At 31.1% G+C, this 20,765-nt stretch overlaps 1 protein-coding gene across 1 annotated transcript; it reads right to left on the bottom strand.

Annotated features, from left to right (window-relative positions):
* Positions 1-210: 210 nt before the first annotated feature.
* LOC106462165 (ornithine decarboxylase-like) lies at positions 211-19,059 on the bottom strand. The gene is made up of 11 exons (XM_013922063.2): positions 18,888-19,059; positions 15,226-15,354; positions 13,856-14,008; positions 10,903-10,999; positions 5,357-5,433; positions 4,625-4,932; positions 3,882-4,047; positions 3,419-3,575; positions 2,245-2,342; positions 828-1,042; positions 211-720 (listed from the first exon to the last, which is right to left on the bottom strand). The coding sequence occupies exons 3-11, from the start codon at positions 13,940-13,942 to the stop codon at positions 576-578; spliced, it is 1,350 nt and encodes a 449-aa protein (XP_013777517.1). The 5' UTR covers positions 13,943-14,008; positions 15,226-15,354; positions 18,888-19,059; the 3' UTR covers positions 211-575.
* Between the last annotated feature and the right edge of the window lie 1,706 nt (positions 19,060-20,765).

Genomic DNA, 20,765 nt, shown 5'->3' with positions numbered 1-20,765 from the left:
CATTTAAGGTGTTACCATACATACACAAACCTGTTTAATATCAAGTCACAATATCTAGAAGGAATTTAAGTTACATAGAAAAGATGTAGGAAGCCTCTTTTGTAAATCACGTGTATCTAAAGAATGATGTTTGTGTTCTGTGTATTGATTTCCTACATTCACCCCCCATCCCAAATAAAAAGCCACTAATAAATAAATCTTTCTTGAATATGAAAGAAATAAAAACTATTTTATTACACTAAATAAAGTACAATGTATAGTTTAAGAAGCTGGTAGAGCAATCCCATAGTTCAAAGGAATGACACAAAGGACAAAATTAACTTGCAAGTTATTCAACCACCAATATCAAAGCTTTAATTTTTAGCAAGGTAAATGGTAGCCATACCAGGTAAACGTTTTTCCTTCCAAATATTTCTAGGAAGCCCCCAAACACAGCTTGAAACTCATACTAAGATAATTCAACTTGACACCAAAATACACTTTCTAGGTGAAGTGCTCCACATTCTACCAAGACAGTGAAAGTTACAAGTATAAAACTACAATAAACACATGAAGTGGAATGAACTGTAACAGTCTCATACACTGACTGTTTCAGCCACGTGCAGAAAATACACATCTTGAGATGTCGTCTGGTCATCTACAAACAGGTCTAGTTGAGCTTGACACAGTCCTAGGTTTTTGATCAGATTAGGCCATGTTGGTAACTGTTGCAAGTACACCCTAAAAAGAAAAACAAAAGAAAAACAAGTAAATTTTAAACACCACCTTTAGTATTCCAATTGCATTTTCACAAAAGTATAGATTAACAATTTTCAAACAACACTCACCATGTAGCTAAAGGTAGAACAACCTTTACAGAAGGTTTTTCAAAGCCATTAAATGTAGAAGCAGCAGCCAAGGTGTAGGCACCCATATTTTGAAAAACAATCCATTCTCCAACATTCATGTCAGGGAGGTAACAACTCTGCAAAATACGGTCCATGCTGTCACAAGTGGGGCCCCACAGACTGCTGCAACACACATCTCTTTTAGAGTCTTCAGGCTACAAAGAGACAGCAATATCTAGCAAGAGATGCTAATGTGTATTTACTCTTTACAATAAAAAAGAAAAAAAATTAAGCAAATCCTTCTTCCCTTCCACAACAGTTGTAGCAATAGGTTGTATTGAAATATATCAATGAACCAATACACAACTTCCATCTAGAATGTTAAGCTCACAGTAAAACTCATCATTGCATAAATTACTCAAAGATTTTATAACTGTTCAACATTTCATCTGGAGTAACCACAAAACTATAGTAGCAACTCTTGGTTTCTGAGTAAGCTTGAAAAAAACAAAAAAAAAAGAGCTTAACTCTTTCAGCACGGGCTCAGTTCCTGGGACTAATCTTGTAACTATTTTGTGCTTGTTATAGTTATGGCATATCTTATAAATTTGTATGCAAATGTTAATGAAATTTGGCCGTTTATCAGTAAACGTTACAATGCTTCATATGTAAAATATCAAATTTTGTTATTAAGTTTTAAGGTTTGTAAAGCAGTTTTTCTCATGTTGCCTAACTATCATGTAAAAGTAATATTCATTTTACGTAATTAATATATTATATATATATATATATATATATATATATATATATGAATATTTTCAAATTTCACATGCAAAATCTTTATAATGACCAGATAGTTGTCAAACAGTTAAGAAAAATTTTCTGTAAATAACCCCTGTACGTGTTCATTAGAATTGACTGATCTTCCAACCACCATAAAAATTAGGAAATAAATATAAATTATGCCTCGTTGAAAACATAAATGTTTAGGCTAAATAGCTTAAATCTCATAACATTATACATTTATATAAATTTATATTGACCTTTCAGCCACGCAAAAATGCATGTTAATTAATTTCTTGAGGAAAAATGTTCAAGATGTTACAAAACCAAAGTATCAGTTCTAAAATATTTTTAGTAAAACTTTTTGGAATATTTAAAATTAATTTATTTTGAAACTTGATATACTGGTGTGCAAATAATACCTGAAAAACTCACTGGTGTGGATAAGGTTAATAATAAAAGAACAGCTGAATATAACTTTTCTTTTGTATCTCAGTAATCTTACCCTAATTCTGATGTTAACATTTTTTAAATACTAGATTTTATCAAACAATTGTAGGTGAAGAATTTACAGACTTGCATGGTGGGTAGGACTGGTAAAGTCAGATATGACAAGGTTTAATAAATTGCTTACCAAAAGGGGATCTGGAGTGACTTCAGCATGATCAAAGATTATACAGTTGAATGATCCATATACTCCATCATTCAGGTAGTACATGTTGACAGATTCTCCTAAAAAGTTACATTTGAATTGTATAAAAACAAAGCACATTTTAAATTTCTTTGAAAAATTAAACAGTTTGCACAAGCTAATGGGAGAAGACAGAGAACAAAAGAGGACTGTCACTTTCAAGTACCTAATTTACACACACACAATGAAACAAGCTCGTAAAGTAAACTCAATAAACAGCATTGCAGAACTAAGGTATCACTTGCAGTCATCTTAGGGTATAATGGTATTTACAAATTTTAGATCTGACAGTAAAAACAAAAGAGCACAAAATATTTAATATTATATCACACTACCATGTCAGCAACGGATGTAATTGGACATATATGCAGTTGAAGTACTTCCATAGACTCTTTGAGAAAACAGCAATGTGCCAAATTAAGAATGTAGCGTGACGAAATACAATATACCTAACACTACTGTCGTACAACAAGTATAATTCTGTTTTACTACTTCATGCTTGGTAGATAGGTTTATGACACTCATTTCATTATGGTCGACTGGAATTGTATTTCATCCTTTATTAACAAACTTTAGACAATAAGCAATTATGATCTTAGACTAGAGATACTGATTAGTTGTAAGATATTTAATTATGCTAAAGATAGGATTATGAAAATCCTATCAACAATTATTATTTTAAACCACTCCAAATAAGTCTTGAGCTTATAGCTTAAAAATCATTGCTTTTCTAGTACTGAAAAACTTGTTTACAAAATTCCAAGAATTTAAAGGATTTGACTTGTGCAAACCGTGATAAGCAAGTACAGATTGAAAAATATTCAGTAGTATTCTACTTAAGACAAATTTTCCAGATAAAATACTTTCTTCAGGTGTTTTAAATGTGTCATGTATTATGCTTTTACAAAATGAACTGTATAAAGTACAAGGTTTACTTAAATTCGTACACCTGATTATTAATTAATTTCAAATCTTACAGGTTATAATTACACAATATTAGAATGTTAGGAAAATCAACTTTTCATTGTTGAAATTTTTAAATGAGGAATAATACTTTTTTCACACAGATTCTAGTCCATTATTTTTTTTCTAGCTATGAAAATTGGAATTAACTTACCATTTTCTGCAGGCATTGTTGTGGTTCTCTTGGCTATAATATTTACACAAAGTGTGAAAGCAGATGCCACCATGTAGCGGCCTGGTTCAGCAATTATGTCCACACCACAGTCATGGGGGAAGTGTTCATCCAGTGCCTCATTGATAGTAGAATAAACCTACAAAGAAAGGGAAGCAAAATGGAATGGTAGAAACAAACTAGATACTCAATCACTAACTTTAATATAGTAACTAATCACAATAGCATTCATAAAAAATTACAGTGACAAGTACTATTGTATTAGATGAAATTCATCATATTTATTTTGTCAACATTTCTGTATAACCCTCAATTAGCTACACTAAACAGAAATGGCAATTTTGTAGCAACATAAAAAAAAGCCTTATTGACATAACTGATGCCAAAATAAGTTTGGCAAGTTTGGAAATAAACAATAACAATAAACATAATACACAACACTTACTTCTTCAAAAGTCATAGATGAGACCAGAGTTCCAGGAAACCCTCCACCAATGTCTAAAAGAGTCATTTCAAAACCTAATTCTAAGCCCATGTCAAACACATCACGGGCCAACTTTATGGCTTTGCTGAAAGCCATAACATCTTGACTACCACTACCTACATGGAAGCTGAAAAGGGAGAAAAGTACTTATGTGATAATGAAAAAGTAACTTCAAAGGTTAACATGTCACTCAAGTACAGATTATGGTTATCCAAACTATACTGTGGGCTCTCTTTTTATATTTAAACAAGTTTTCAGCTGCATTGAAGGTAAATAGCACCATGAATTTTTTTATAAGTTGATTAAAAATACAAAAAAATCAATACCTCAAAACTTAAGCTTCTAAGTTACATATACACACTATTTATATAGCAAACCAATTAAAGATTCATGGTTACTGGTTACAGGGTCCCTAATAACATCAGTAAATTACGCAAAAAGGATATCAATTAATTCCTCTTATTACTACTATGTATTTCCATAGTTTCATTCAGTTTTGATTTTAATATTTCTTTAGAAGTGTTGGAATAGAAAAAAAACACAAGGAAATTACTTATATATTACTAAATATGTGGACTCCACCAACAGTGAAAACGTTTAGGAACAAGCCTAAGCTAACAACTGGACAACCTTATTGTGTCAATAAAAATACTGATTATGAGGAACAAAGTACTTGTATTGTGTAACATTTCCCAGCTACTTACCTCACACCTATTACATTAACTCCCAATTCCTTGGCTAACTTTAACAAGCTCGGGGCTACTGTCACGTCACATCCAAACTTCATACCTAGTTGACATACTGCTCCACTGTCATCCACCCTAATACGAAGAACCATCCTAGCAGTCTGATGAAGATTTTTGACCTTATACAATTCCATCTCATTATCAAAGGTCATCAGAGCAATACCATTGTCTGCAGCATGCTTGATGAAAGATCGAGTCTTGCAAGGATTAGCATATATGATTCGAGACTTGTCAACTCCCATATTTAGAATAGTTTCAATCTCAACCTATAATTTCAAATAGGGCTGGGGTACACTTCAATATGAAAATAAGTATATAAAATCACTAACAGGATCATGTATAATAAACAAAGCTGAGCAAATTACATTTAACCACTTTATGCTATAATATTCTTTTACCTTAGAGATGAAAATAAAACAGTTAAGCCTAACGAGTTGCTTCTTTCTGCTTATAAGTAAAAGAGGGATGATCTACAGTGTTCAAAATCTTTCCAAAAGGATACATTACAACTTTAATCTTATTACAAGTAATGTTTTAAACCAAGTATATGTACATCTTGAACAATGCTTATGACTTAAAACATTGTTTTATCTGAATAAAAAATACCCATTAGAAACTAACTTGAACTACCAATAACACTATTTTATTCAATCTTCTCAGAGATTAAAAACATAATAAAGTTTAACATACCTTACTGGCACAGTCAAATCCCATTCCCAATGAAGCCAGAAATTCCAGTAAGACAGGGTGATTATTGCATTTGACAGCTGCAAGAAATTGAGACATTTTTCATAATCTAAGAAGTTGATTTTGAAAACTAGTACTTGATTGGGAATTGGATGGGAGGGGTTAAAGCTGTACTCATAATGTAATAAACTTCCCACAAATTCCCTGATGACTTATCATGTAAGCTTACAGCACCATTGTTTAAGTCATATTTATATTTTTATACCCATATTACATTCTAGTTTTGAATTTTCTACCAGGTAAGACATCTTCCCCCCCCCCTAACTTGCACAGATCAGGTAATTAAGCCAACTTTGTGTATTCAACTTAAAAATTTATTTAAAAAAATTACTATTTCTTAGTTTAAAACTATTCTTAACTAGCATTTATAGTCACACAAATGGTCCTATTTCTGCAATCAATCATGCAATATTAATTTCAAAGCATAAAGCTACACAATGGGCTATCTACGCCCTGCCTCCTGCAGGTACTGAAACTTGATTTGTAGCATTAGAAGCCCAAACTTAAGAATAGAAATACCAAGGGTCAAGAAGTTTAGTATAATTTATATTAGTGTCATATTTTACTTTGATATGGGTGATGGTCACATGTACAGTCTAATTCAGATTGAATGAATGAGACCAATAAATTATTATTTGGATGCATTACCTTAAACATTATCCCTCATTCTTCTCAAGAATAATCAACCATTCAAAAGAGCTCGGTTATTTTTTTTTTTAATTCATTGGACCTTTGCGTGATCCTGTGTGCTAACTCTTATCAGAAAGGATGCATCACCTTATACTGCTAGTTTTGGCATAAACCACAGGAAGCCTTTTTTTTTTTGTAATCAGTATGTTAATTTAAATTAAACACAATGAAAAGTGATATGAATACAGTTGAGTACAAAATGTTTTAACTAAACCTATATAACCTTGTTCCATACAGACAAAAGTAATTCCTATCATACTTTAGCATCCATATGAATAAAGAATAAAATTATAAGTAAGCTTTTTGCCAGTTTAAGAAAATAAATATAAAATCAGGATTGTAATTATAGTAGAAGTTGTTCACAAGCACCTTTTCTTCTAGTAACACATGACCAAGCTAAGCTTTTATCGCTTTGTTCAGACCTTTGAGCAAATCTCTGCTAAACTGCAGCCACTTCAGCATTACATCTTTCACATTTAACAAAAAAGCAAAAAATAGCTTTCTTTCTGTGCTGTGATCAGTGGGCTAAGACTTCTTAAAGAAGATATAATCAGTTATGTCATACCATGAAAACAAGGTTGAGAAAGAGAGATTAGCTAAAGAGAAAAATTATATTCAAGTTACAGTGACAAATTAGCACCACTTTTTTTCAAAACTTAAGACTTTCTTACTAGGGGCTACAAGTGCCATTACTATGCTAAAACAACTCAAAACACTAATGATTTAATTGAGAGCTGAAATGAACCAACAAATTTTACAATTATAAAACTATGTATAAATACAATTTAAATTTAAGCTCAGAAGTATATATTTTTAATATTTGGAAAAATGATGGCAAATATATTTCATACAATTCTTTTTTAATTCAATGGTGCTATTTTGCCTTTGAGTCAGGCTATTCTTACCCAGGCATCAAACATTTAAAAAAGTGAGTTAAACTGGAACTAATCTAGTTTCTTGAAATGAAAATCTATACACTTCAACGGAATAATAATTACTATACACTGCTGGCCTTTACAGCCTTTAGATAATTTTAAATTCTATTATCCTTTGTTCACATATCTTAGAGAAAAGTTTTAGAATAAGAATTAGGAACAATGTTATTTAACACACGACTAAAGAAACTTAACAAGGTATATTTATTATGAAGTCTCTTTAGTTAAATCACACAGGCCTGTGGCAGTTTTATTGTCTTGAAATTTTTACATGTTCTAAAGTAATTCCTGCAAGCTGAATCCGAAAATAACGTTCATTTTTCTCTATCACATACAGATTTTTAACAAATTATCATATGTACTTTTACATAAGTGAATCATTTTCATTGAAATTGGGTCACATTTTGCTATGCTTAAAATGTTGACAACCACTGGCAATAGATTTCTCTAGACAATCGTGATGAGTCTTATCGATTATTCTAGAACCCACAAGAAACACATGACTAGTATACAAATGGTTAACAGGCTGCATGACTTGCCATTTCTGGATAGTATTTGTTTATGCATGCACTTTGACATTTTTTTTCTTTTCAATATTATTTATTCATTCCTATGGCAACAAGAGGTTGTGTAAATGATCAAAACATATTCTGTTATATTTGTGGTAAATTTGTTGTACAGAAACAAATGCCAAACATTATAGAATTTGTCGAAAAAGATTATTATATGTATTTTGGAACAAAACTTAAAGACAAATCATGGGCTCTGCAAAAGTTTGGACTGTTTGTGTCAAAGATTGAGACAATGGACTAAAGGTAAGAAAAAGTCTTTGCCTTTTGCAATTTCAATGGTCTGGCATGAGCCTAGAAACCACTGAGTTGACTGCTACTTTTGCTCATGTAACGTGCAAGGCTACAGCACTCGAAATAAAAAGGAAATTTCTTATCCGAACCTTCAATCTGCTACAAGACATGTTGCTCATGGACATGATGTACCTGTATCTACTCCACCGGAGATTCTTGATACAGTTTCATCTTATTCTGAAGTCAACAGAAATGATGATAGGGATTGTTTTCAACTTGAAACATCTGGTGAAATACAACTTTTAACACAAGGTAAACTTAATGATTTGATGAGAGATTTGGGCCTTATAAAGGATTCTTCAGAGATTTTGGGGTCGAGACTTCGGGCTAAGAACTTACTTTCTCCAGGGACATAATTTTACTGGTACAGAAATCATGAGAAAGAGTTTATACCATACTTTTTGCAAGAAGGTTCACTTGTTTATTGCAACAATATTGCTGAATTAATACCAATGCTAGGAGCTGAAGCCTATCAACCAAGTGAGTGGCAATTGTTCAGTGATTCCTCCCAAAGAAGTCTAAAAGGTGTTCTCCTTCACAATGGTAACATATATGCATCTGTTCCTATTGTTCATTCAATTCAATTGAAAGAAATGTACGAAAATCTCAAACTTCTTAATATGGTCACATACAAAGAACATGATTGGTTACTTTAAGTCCTTTGTATGTTGTTCGGTCAACAATCCAGTTACACAAAGTTCCATTTTTAATTTTTTTTTTTTTCTTGTGAATGGGACAGCAGAGTATGAAATCAGCACTGGATAAAGAAGCAATGGCCATGCAGAGTCAGCTTGATACCAGGCTCGAAAAACATTGATTGACACAAAGAAGGTCCTATTACCTCCACTTCACATAAAACTTTGCTTGATGAAGCAGTCTGTAAAGGCCTTAGAAAAAGATGTCAATTGTTTCAAGTATTTATGTGGGAAATTCCCAGCTCTTTCAGAAGTGAAACTTGAAGGGATTTTTGCTGGGCCTCAGATTAGGAAATTGACTTCCAAAGAACAGTTTGAAAGGACAATGAGTAAAATTGAAAAAGAAGCATGGGTTGCCTTCAAAGATGTTATTGAAAATTTTTTAAAGAAACAACAGGGATCCAAATTACAAAAATATTGTCAATAACATGCTCAATAAATTCAAAGAGTTGAGTTGTAATACGAGCTTGAAAGTTCATTTCTTACACTCACATATTGACTATTTCCCTGAAAATCTCAGTGCTGTCTGTGAAGAACAAGGGGAAATGTTTCATCAAGACATCAGTGAAATGGAGAGGAGGTGTCAGGGAAGGTGGAACATCAGCATGATGGCCAATTACTGCTGGTCATTGAAACAAGATTCTCCAAATGCAATACATAAATAATAGAACACAAAACAGTTTGGAGACTAAAAGATGTAGATTTCACACAAAAAATTCAGGATGAATGAGGATGCACATTCATTTGACATCAATGTTCTTCCCTTTTCTTCAGTTTGTGTGTATTTTTGTTAAACATATATAGTAATAAAAAATTTTCATTGTGATAAATGAAATAATACATTTGATCTAAGAGGTTTTTTTTCTTCCCAATTTGTAAAAATTCCTTGTGTAATAGAAAAAAAAGAATATTTTCAAAATCTGCATAGATGGATTATAGAAAATCTGTTCTCAACATTTAAAGCTATGAAGCGTTTCAGTTGGTAATGACACTTCATAAAGAAAGAACTAATAGATATTACTGCATATCTTGTAAATAAGAAAAATCTTTAAAACAGACCTACAATACCATGAGAAGTTAATCAAAAACCTGAAAAATTAAAAAATTAAGCCTTTTTGTGAAATATGCTTTCCTCTCTTAGAAAAGCCATCTGGATCATAATAATGTAAATCAGTATTATGCACTAAATCATCAATGGGGTATGTTTTGGATTATTGATGAGAATCATTAATATCATTAAAAAGGGCATTTCAGTAGTATTTTATATATTTTTTGAAATAAGCTGTCAAAAACAAATTAGCAACATACGATAACTGCACTGGTAATGTCCCGTTTAAAAAGATATTCATTAACAAAATAGTAATTGCAATAGGCTTGTTACCTTGTTCATTTCTTTTAATGTACATTTTTGAGAGATTAAGAATCAAGTATAAAGATTTTTGTTGAGATAAACTACTAATGATAAAATTTTAGGTTTCCTGATCTAGTTATTTTAAATTTTCACTTTCATAACATTTTAGTACACACACCGATAAGAATGTTTAAAGAGTGACCACTATATTCAGATTCAGCCTCTAACATTCCAAAATATTTTTATATTGGATAAAATTTAATGGTCTTTCAGCAGAATGGAGACAGCCTTTATTATTTAGCTATTTATGTAATTAATCAATTAAATTATGCATATGAAATGTAACTTACAGTTAAGATAAGATATTGCAGGTTAAGAATCATTGTATTAACAAATGGATATATTACATACAAGCTGGTATTTCAATACAGATGAACAAGTTGAATATTTAAACCTTTTTAAATAGATTTTACATAACTACAATCAGTAATTAAGTTTCCCGGTAGACTTATCAACGAAGAAAGTTAAACACCTCACCATCCTCTCTCAAGTAAGTAAGAAAACCCACTTAACTGCATCATGAGAACATAGTACCAGTGCCACAGGTCAATAACTTATTTCAACCTATTATTTTAAGTTTTAGGAATGTCAAAAATAACAAATTCCTAAACTTATATCAATGGTAAAAACTAAAGAAATATATGGAGGAAGGTATCTGGGGAGCAGCTTCCTAAAAGCATTAGGAGATATTTGATCACTCCAGGGTATTCCAAATTTTTGAATAAAAACTATTAGGCCAGCAGAAGAAAGTTTTACGAGAGGTTTGTTTGGAATAAGCGAAGCTCAAAACAACAATTTATTTGACTACAATTTTTTTTTAGGAAATAACTTTTTCAGCAATTATCATTACCATTATTAATCAAATAATTATTTCAAATTTAGAAATGATACAAACCATAAAAAGGACGAACACGGGGCAAAGCTGTCTGCCACAACTTCATCTTGTACACAACATCTGCTAAATCAAGGACATAGAATGGTTCTTCACTTAACTGCAGAAAGAAAGAAAAAAATTAACTGAAGATTATTTCTTTTGCACAACTATCAAATAGTGGACCACCTCATTCTACTAGTGATATTGGAATTGACCTGAATCATATAGATACTAAAACCTTAGTGTCAAAAAAGAAAGTAAAGCAACAGAATTAAACAATGTTTCCTCAGGATTTAAAATAAAAGATCACTTACACAAACAGAGCTGGAATATTAGTAGAATTTTCCAATTGATTATCTAGCCTTGTTAAGAAATTACAATCAATTAATAGTGTTCTCACATGATACTTATCTTCCAATTTTCAACTTGTTTTGATCTACCTTTCTTTTAACCTTCAGGTACAAGAACTTAGAACTAAGTTATTTTAATCCTTAACAGTTATACATGAAAATGCTTCATATATTCATTGTAGTAGGAAACCTATAACAAACTGGAAATGCAATTAACAGTCCTGTGGGATTCTCCTAAAATTTTCAAAGACTATTCTAAAACTACCACATCATAGTGAACAGCACTTATACAACTACTTCTAATCTAGGCAATCAAGCAGGTGAATTAACACTTGTTAGAGGTAAAGGATAAGATCATCATGAGTATAGAAATTTTGTACATAGATATTCTAGTGCAAAGTTAGCCAAAAAATGTTAATTTTGAATCAGGAATACATGTTGATTTGACACTTATTTTTAGTGATTTATAAAACTAATAGATAAAGCTGAACAAAAACAACAACAAATAATGGTAATATTTCAATTACATCGATAGTTAAAATAATAAAAAAACAGTAATAATCTGAAACATTAATTATAATCAATTGAATATTTTCATGGCATTAAATGATTTAATTGTAATTTTGATTAATCTATAACTATACTTAACATCAATTTAATTCATAATCATGAGTAATAAATTAGTGTAGTTGAGTTAATCACAGTGCTGTATGCAACACAAGTCTCATTTTTCATAAGTCAATAAATAATGGCAGGTGCCCAAGGATTGGAAATTACTAATGTTATGACTATTGTTAAAGAAGGTTATAAGAGTTGGCTTGGACAGTTAAACCAATTAGTCTTACTTCCATAGTAAAAAAAAAAAAAATCTGAAAGTCTGACAACAGAAGTTTCCCCAATTCATTGGCAAAAATAGTGTCATAAAAGAAAATCAACATGGATTCAAAGGGAAGTCATCCCTTACTAATATTAACTTTGAGGATGTTGAAAACATGATTCTAGAATTGTTGGATGAAAGGAAGTAAAAATTTGTTAATGGAGTCCAGTCAAACTAGACCCTTGTTACAAGTAAATCATGGACAGTGCATTTGGCCTTATATATCATTTACATTAATAATACTGATAGAAGCTTAATTAGTAAATTAACAAAATTTATGAATGGCAAAACTTTTAGGAATTTCTAACTATATTTAGTAGAAATTTACTTTGATTAATTGCATAATTAAACATATATTTAGCAAATGACTTAGTTATAAGTGCAAGATAATATATTTGGGTTATAATTTGGACCATTTGTTTTCTACAGATAGGAAACCATTCAATATCTGAACTGAAAAGAATTTTGTCATAGTGATGGATAGAACTGGGCAATTAGTGGAATTTGATAATGGATTAATTGTTAGGTTCATAAATAGATTACATTCAATGAATTGATCATTCTCATGAGACATGGATAGTTGGAATACTCTAAAATAATAATCAGAAACACTAACTATCATGACATTAACCAATTAAACTGAACAAACCAGAATTAATCTAAAATAATAATGGTAATATTTTGATAACTTGAATAACTGGAATAAGTGTTTATTAATCAGTAAATACAAGTCAGACTATTTCGAAAGCTAGTTGACCAAAAGAGGAGCTGCCACTCAGTCTGACTGCAAAATCTCTGAGGGGAAGCCATGTCAGTGCATGCATTTTAACATTTGTTTTAAAAAGAGACACTACAGATAACAATCAAGAATCTAGAATTTGAACCTGGATTTGCCATGATATCAATAAATGCATCAAACCAGAGTAGCCCAGACTTTTGAAACTGTTTGGCTATTTAAATTTATAAGACTGATGGAAATGTTTAAAATCAATAGAAAGAGCAGATTCTCCACCACATAAACCTTACAAATAGTTCAGTTTCTATAGAGTTGCTTGGTATGTGGTAATCATATTTTAAAGGAATCTAACCTATTTATTAAAAATTAAGATCAAAACAGATGAAGTCTGACTTTACAAATATTAGCATGAAATACTTTTTAAAGTAACAATGTAATATGGGGCAGCAATTTAAATGGTAGCAAAGTTAATTCCATATTAAAAACATTGTAAATTACAGTTTTAAATTAATCACAAATGTTATCAATTCACATTTCTATTGGCAAGTATTACAAAAAGCACATTTTTGGGATATGAATCATTATCTCATCCTCCCTCCTAAAAAAATAATATTAATATTGTAGTAAGTACAAATGATCATTTACCCAAACTCAACATTCAGCTTAACTTCAATGTGAAAAAGTAACAAGCAAAACTACATGATGTGGCATCGCCCCAAACCAAATTTTGTCCTTGCTAGAAATCAGTTATATACGTGATAAACTTACAACTTTAATACCACCTTAACGCCTGAAGGATGTTTGGACCTCTGATGAGACAAAGGAGAAAAATTGATAAGTCTACTTTTGAACAATGGATGACATTTGATGCACAAATGATTGCAAGCTTGCTTAAAAAGATTAATTGTTAAACTAAGATATCTGATTCAACAAACCAGTTTGGCTATTTTGATAAAATTATGTCTGAAAAATGAGCTATAGTTTAATGAATCTTAGAACTCTGTCACTTACCCCTTGACTGACTGTATCTCTAATTACTTCAAAGACTGACTTATCAGTAATTACTTCTGATGAAAGATTTCCCAGCTGGGTTTTCATGTTTGAAAATGATTAGCACAAAAATTTTAAAATCAAATTTGGAAGATTCCAAGAAATATTTCTAGTCTGAAAAAAAAAAAAATCAATTTAAAACCTTAATGAGTGAATGAATATAAGTGTTAAAACAATAAAAACAATATTAGAAAACACACACACACACAAGTATTAAAGGCAACATGTTTAAGCATAGGAAGCTCATATGCAAAGTTATTCCATTTTAGTGCTGTAAACTTACAAGAAAAAACTAACTTTTCCAATGATATTGCTCCTAGATCATATTTATTAGATGGGTATTTTAACAACAACAGCTACATTCAGCTAGTTTGTAATGCTCTGAAAGTGTTCAAGTGATCTTAAGAAACTTAACAGCCTTCTGTAACCTTTCGCCATGTTCTTGCTTTCTTAATGTTACTGCAATTCATTTTTAAGGCAATATAAATTAAAGACACCATTACAGAGTGTTGAAATCATAGAAAAATGTTTGTGTTATTTCTCAAACAATAAATATTAATCCTCTCCAGATTAGTCTGCATATTAACCTTCAAAATGCAAATAAATGCTAATTAACCAATTCAATTTTTTACTCAAAAATATTTTAGAATTGACAAAAAATTGTTAAAATTTACATTTCTACACAGCTCCAAGAAGTTTACTTGCAAACAATACATTCAATTCGATTTTTCTGACCACACCAAAGCAGTTATTTATTATTCAGGTTTTCGTTTGCAATGTGATTTTCCTTCTCTTTCTCAGATTTTATTAGTAGAGGCTCCGTTTCATTATCTTGCATGTGATGTGAACAACCAATAATGAAGCTTAGCTTCAAAAATAGCTAGTTTTGCTTAAAAGCACAAAAACAAATTAACTAAATATTGCAACACAACTGACGTGATCAAAATATTTTCCCATTTAAGAAAGCACGATTTAGTTTTTTTATAAAATTGATGAATTTCACCACTAAATAATCTTTCTTCTGAATGGAAAAGCTTTATGATCAGATTGAAAATAGCTAAAGGCACAGTTTGAGCTCCACTGGATAAAGCAGATGATACAACATTTCAATAAATGTAGTGAATAAAGTGGTGTGAGAAGTAACTTACATTTTCAGTTAAAAGAAGCAAGACTTAGCTCCTGCATAGAAAAATGAAATCTTGTAGGAAATTTAGAACATTTAAGAAACCACAAGTCTGGGAAGTTTCTTTTTAATAGTTTAGATAATTTTATTCTGGTCCCAAAAGGATTAAGGTGGTGTCTCATGACTGAAATATTAGATGTTTACTCACATGGCTAATTCAGTAGACAGTTCAAGAAAGGTCTCAGCTGGCTACCCAAGGAGGACCGTCCTCACAGTCACACTTCTCAAAAAAGAAAGAGTTCTGGGCAGCTTCAGAAAGCTTCAAAACAAGCCTTCCCTATTGATGAAAAACAATTATTAAAATATAAATTCCAGTAACTCCACATATTAGATCTATTTCTGTGGTCTTGTAAGACATTCCAGTTTTACATTACGTGTGCCAAAATTTCATATGCATTTACATTAATAAACTAACATTTTTGTAAATCTTGCAAAATTATAGGAAACAGTTTCATTAGGGTGGGTGTGCAAAGACAGCTTTTATGGATTAAATGGTCCCTTGTTGTCTGTACGTTATACAGGGCTGTAGTTCAAAGGTTTTTTTCACTAACCCTGAATTCATAGCTAGTTCTAAACATTCAAAGGTTCAATAGGCAGCATTCAGGATGAGTGAAATTTCTTTCTCCTTAAAAGAAATTAAGTGTTTGAATAGTAATCACCATTAAATATCACTCAAATAGAAAATTTGATCTTTATTTGTATAATGCCTATAACTCAGAAGTTCTATTACAAAAATTACCAAAATATAGGTATCAATAGATCTAGGTGATTTAATCAATATAATTCATTACCGATGAGTAGTGATTACATTTATTAATGTCACATAATCAATTAGAATTAAATTCACTGTCATGAAAATAATCAACTAATATAAGTTACAGTTTCCAATTACTCCAAATCTCCAAGTAAACTAAATACTGATCATGAAATTTCCTCACCATATCCTACCTTTGTTATGGTAAAGCTACTAAAGCTATCTGCCACTAATTGCTAACTAAAGGACAAGCAACTGGCTGGATGCACCTGCTACAAACATTTTATTTTTTGCTTGTACATACCATGGTTTGAGGAACATTGTTCTAGTTGATTAAAGGGGCTGTCATATAATTTATTACCAAATATCACTAATCACACGGCTTAGGTACCAGCTTCTTCCAAGCATTGTAGCAGACCATTAAGACCAAGCACGAGGTGGGTGGAGGCATGTTTAGCTGTGGCATTGCCTCAATGAAATTTACCAAGTGCTTAGTGTACATATGCAAAGATAAGTCTTATGTTAGAAGAAGTAAGAACCAAAATATACCCTAATACTAATAATATTAATACTGAAAAAGAGAAAAAGTTATGTTTAATCAATCAATTATGTCATTAAAAAAAGTGACTAATAATAGATTCAAGAGTTGAAGGTCCACATTGATTTTCAACTCAAATTGCTAGCATTACTCTTATTTTGTCTTGCTGCTTATTGATTGCTATGTTTATTAGGTACATTTAATTAATCAACAATTATGTTACAAAGACCAAAAACCTGCTAGATATGGCAGCTGCTAAATAAAGATATTTGCTTAAGGCACCTAGAGTTATTTTAACTGGCTGCAATATGTTGACCTGGCAGTGTACATTTACCATATGTAGTATAACAGTATTAGACATAGAAATGAATACATGCGCATAACCAACATGCATGTCATTTTTATGTATTTAATAAATATCATAAAGTTTTATATACACATTAAGATACACAATTTTATTTCATAGCTAACAACTAAAAGAAAGGGGTTTTCACTCTAATATAAACTAGCTGTTATGGCAATATCATCAGTAAATTACACAAATCAGTGATATCAAAGGTTTAGACCTAATGGCAAGATGTGCTGAACCTTCAATGGTCAAAATCTACCCAATGTTACAGCCTTAATGTTACATTATGTTGATTTTTCCTATTAATTTTGAGGATGTTAACTTCACTATCACCAACAGTTAACTATAAACATTAAACTCACAGGAGAAAACAAGTTAGGGAGTATTCAATTGTGTGGTTTAAGATTAAAGAAATTCAATGTTGATGAACCTCTCCTACCATACTTAATGGTGAGTGTGATAGAAGAGGACAAATTTTGGTAGGGGGGAGGAAAGAGTCATCTTTATCTATTAAAAATACTTTCCTGACAGTGTTGGCCTTCAGATGTGTTGGATGCAATAAGAGTTTAGGAATGGCTTGATAAATATTAAAATACTGGTTTTGAAGTTAGCAAGTTTAATTTAGTGGGTGAGACAGCTTCTATGAAACAATAAGTCCCTGCTTATTCTAACATTATATTAGTAAGAAGAAATAAAGAAAGAAAAGGAAATAGAAAACTTAGTTCTTCATTTCAATGCAATAAAAGTTATGTGCAATAATTTTGATTTTTCAGATAATTAAAATTTCCACAAGTTTAAGTATAAAATTTTTTATTTTTTTATTTCCATCCTTATTCTGAGAGTACAAGCTACTTTTGGGTTTTTCGAGGCAAGCAGAACATTCACAAATCCACCATTATAATTAATGATTACAGTAGATTTATGGAATAAATGACACTTATGGACATTGTATTACTAAATATCCACTGTACCTTTCATATTTAAAAAAAAAAAACAGTGTTATTGAAGTAAAGACCTACAATCATCAACGGCTGTTAATCCAGTAAAAATATTCTAAATTTTACAGTAAAAAAACAAAATTGAATGTGCACTCACAGGCTACAATAACAAGTTCTATCTAAATTTTTTTATGAAAATTTTCTGTTTACAATATAAAATTAAAATTAATTTCAATTGTCAGATTAAGAATGCATTTTAGTAAAAAGGTAAATTTTCTAAATTTAGAATTAGTTTGTCAGTTACTTTCAAGTTGTATTTTAGAGAGTTATTTTATTATGGCGAGGTATATACAGGAGTATAATCCGTATCTATGGGTATGCCATTAACTTCTTATGGTTTTCTACTATTCAACGTCACAAACAGGCATAGCAAAATTCAACATAAAACTAAAGTACACCACAACTGTGTTATACAATAATTGCTCCATATCAAAGTTACTTCAAATGCCAAAACTGACAAAAAGTTAGAAACTAGTGAACCCAAAATTTGAAATAAACAATTAAAATACATATCCCCTTCCTTAAGTTACCCCCCTTCATTTGCCCATTTTTGATTCAAAATAAATAGGAAAAAAAAAACATCAAAAAGATTCGAGATATTATTTGCATTTGCCTCCGATTTTTTATCCAAAATGTACAAATTAAAAAAAAAATGTGGGCGGAGGATATCTCTGCAGTTTACACGATTATTTTTTTTTTCTTATATATATATATATTATCACAAATGATACCGAAATAATTTGATCACAAAGTAAATAAACGATCTTTTACTTTCCTAACATAGCTCTTTGCGCAACTTGTATTGGTGCAAGTTATAACTTGTATCATCACACTCAGTATGAATCATATTCATAATCAGAGTGAAACCGAATGGCTAGCCATTACCGACAATGTGACATTACAACAGGTATATTAAAGTCACTAAGGTTCCATGTCAACCTTATAATCTAAAGTATTCTTCAAGTAAAAACGTTTGTATACATTTCAACTACAAATTATAATCAAGATGTCTACATAACTCCGCTCTGCACTGCAGTATTCGAACTATTTCGCATGACCAAGCCTGAGAGCGGGAAGACGCACTAGCATATGGTATTTACGATTTTCGTACTGTTACTTCTTAAAACAATTCTCTTAAAATCGCAAGTTTAAAAGCTTAATAAGTTTTTACCTGACGAGAAGTTTCCCACCCCTCAAAGGGCAATTTGGTTATCGACGCAATTGTGAAAGATTAAGTGAACCAACAAAATGAAAGCAGAAAAGCTAAAACAAGCCAGCTTTACTTTGTAGTATTCAACACCTCGAATAGTACTCAAATGTCCATATATTCTCGAACCACGACGTAAGTTTATAAACCTTGCCGACAACAGGATTCAAGCCTCGTGACATCACAATATTCTCAACACCATGTTGCTTAGGCAAAGGAGAGTAATAATTACTTATTAAAATAAATAGAATAAAACAACACAAAATGGGAAATTTGTTCGCTATGATACTTCATATGTTTCATCGTTAATATAATTCGTAATAGTGAAATATTATTTTTCATCTTATCGTCTAAAAACATATGGAGGAGAAATTAATATATTTTATACATTCTAGATTCCCATAGTATTTCCTGAGCATACTTGTAAACCGGTTCGGACCGACTCAAAGTGGTTCTGCGTTGTAGTTCGTTGATTTTGCCATAGCTCTTAAATACAATTCGACATAATTTTTTCTCCGAATTTATGAAAGTTATTTCTTTCGAAACATTTATCAGTCTACTCAATTATAAATCAAAAATAAGTAAAACGCCACTCAAGATATAGATGGGTGTATTTAATAAAAAGAAAAACAAATAACTATTCTTCAATTTGAACTTATTTTAAACGTTATAAAGCCCCCCCAGTGGTACAGCGGTATGTCTGCGGACTTCCAACGCTAGAATCCGGGTTTCGATACCCGTGGTGGGCAGAGCACAGATAGCCCTTGTGTAGCTTTGTGCATAATTAAAAACAAACAAAAACAAACAAACGTTATAAAATTATGAATTTTATTTTGTCCATTAACAATTCGTTGATGTATTTGTTGGATTTAGATAATTAACAAATAAATTTGTTGATGTTAAGAATTTTATAACTATACGTATAACTGATGATTATGAAAGCTCAATAATCGCCAAAATACAAAATTGCGAGACTTAATCTTCAATTAATTTCATTTATTTTCTTTCTGTCGTTCTAAAAATAAAATCCTGTTTACTCCCGTTTCGTATCTCTGCAAATTTGTTTAAAAATATTTGTTAAAAGAAAGAACATCAACTGAAGAATGTGACTATTTTGTTTATGTAAAATACGAATTGTAAGGAAATACTACCACTGAAGTTACGTAAGTTACCTGTTTTCTTTATGAGAGGGTGTGAGGATGTCAATACTAGGTTTCTGAAAAACAAACAAACACACACACAAAAAAAAAACGACAAGTTCTTTGAGTGTATTTGAAAAGATGTAAAAATTACAAGAGATCAAACTTTGTACTCAATAATATAGGGTAACTGCTGTAGATGAAGTCAATAGTCTCGCGACATTTGAAAGACACTGTTTTGCCATAGCAAAAATTTAAAAATGTAGGGTTTGTCTGTTGGCGAAAGTCTGACATTTTCTTTTTATTTATGGTGAAGCTGAAGCTTGGCGTGGTAAATGCTAATTTAAATAGGAGAAAAAATACATATCTCAAAGTTGCGAGAATTCCTGAATAAAAAAAAGAGAAGAAGATCAATATTTTGATGTATAATGATTTTATGGGAAACATAATATATTCTAGAAAAACTTGTTATCAAAGAAGACACTTCATTTCTAGCTGCAACAACCTTAAATCTCATTATTGCCTGATCGAGTTCCGCTCACAGAGACCTTTTGGCCCATGAAAAGTATTTTGTTTGCTTAGTTCCCTGTGCAGTTGTGTTTTATATATGTGAACAAGTAGCCAAAGTTGCCCACTCCTCCCTGAATGCCCAGGCTCGGGACAAGGTTGCCCGGCTGCTTCTTCCCACCCCTGTAGGCGATAC

This window comes from Limulus polyphemus, unplaced genomic scaffold (genome assembly GCF_000517525.1).
Source record: "Limulus polyphemus unplaced genomic scaffold, Limulus_polyphemus-2.1.2 Scaffold1107, whole genome shotgun sequence".
Lineage (NCBI taxonomy): Eukaryota > Metazoa > Arthropoda > Merostomata > Xiphosura > Limulidae > Limulus > Limulus polyphemus.
This window is presented reverse-complemented; position numbering and strand designations above follow the sequence as displayed.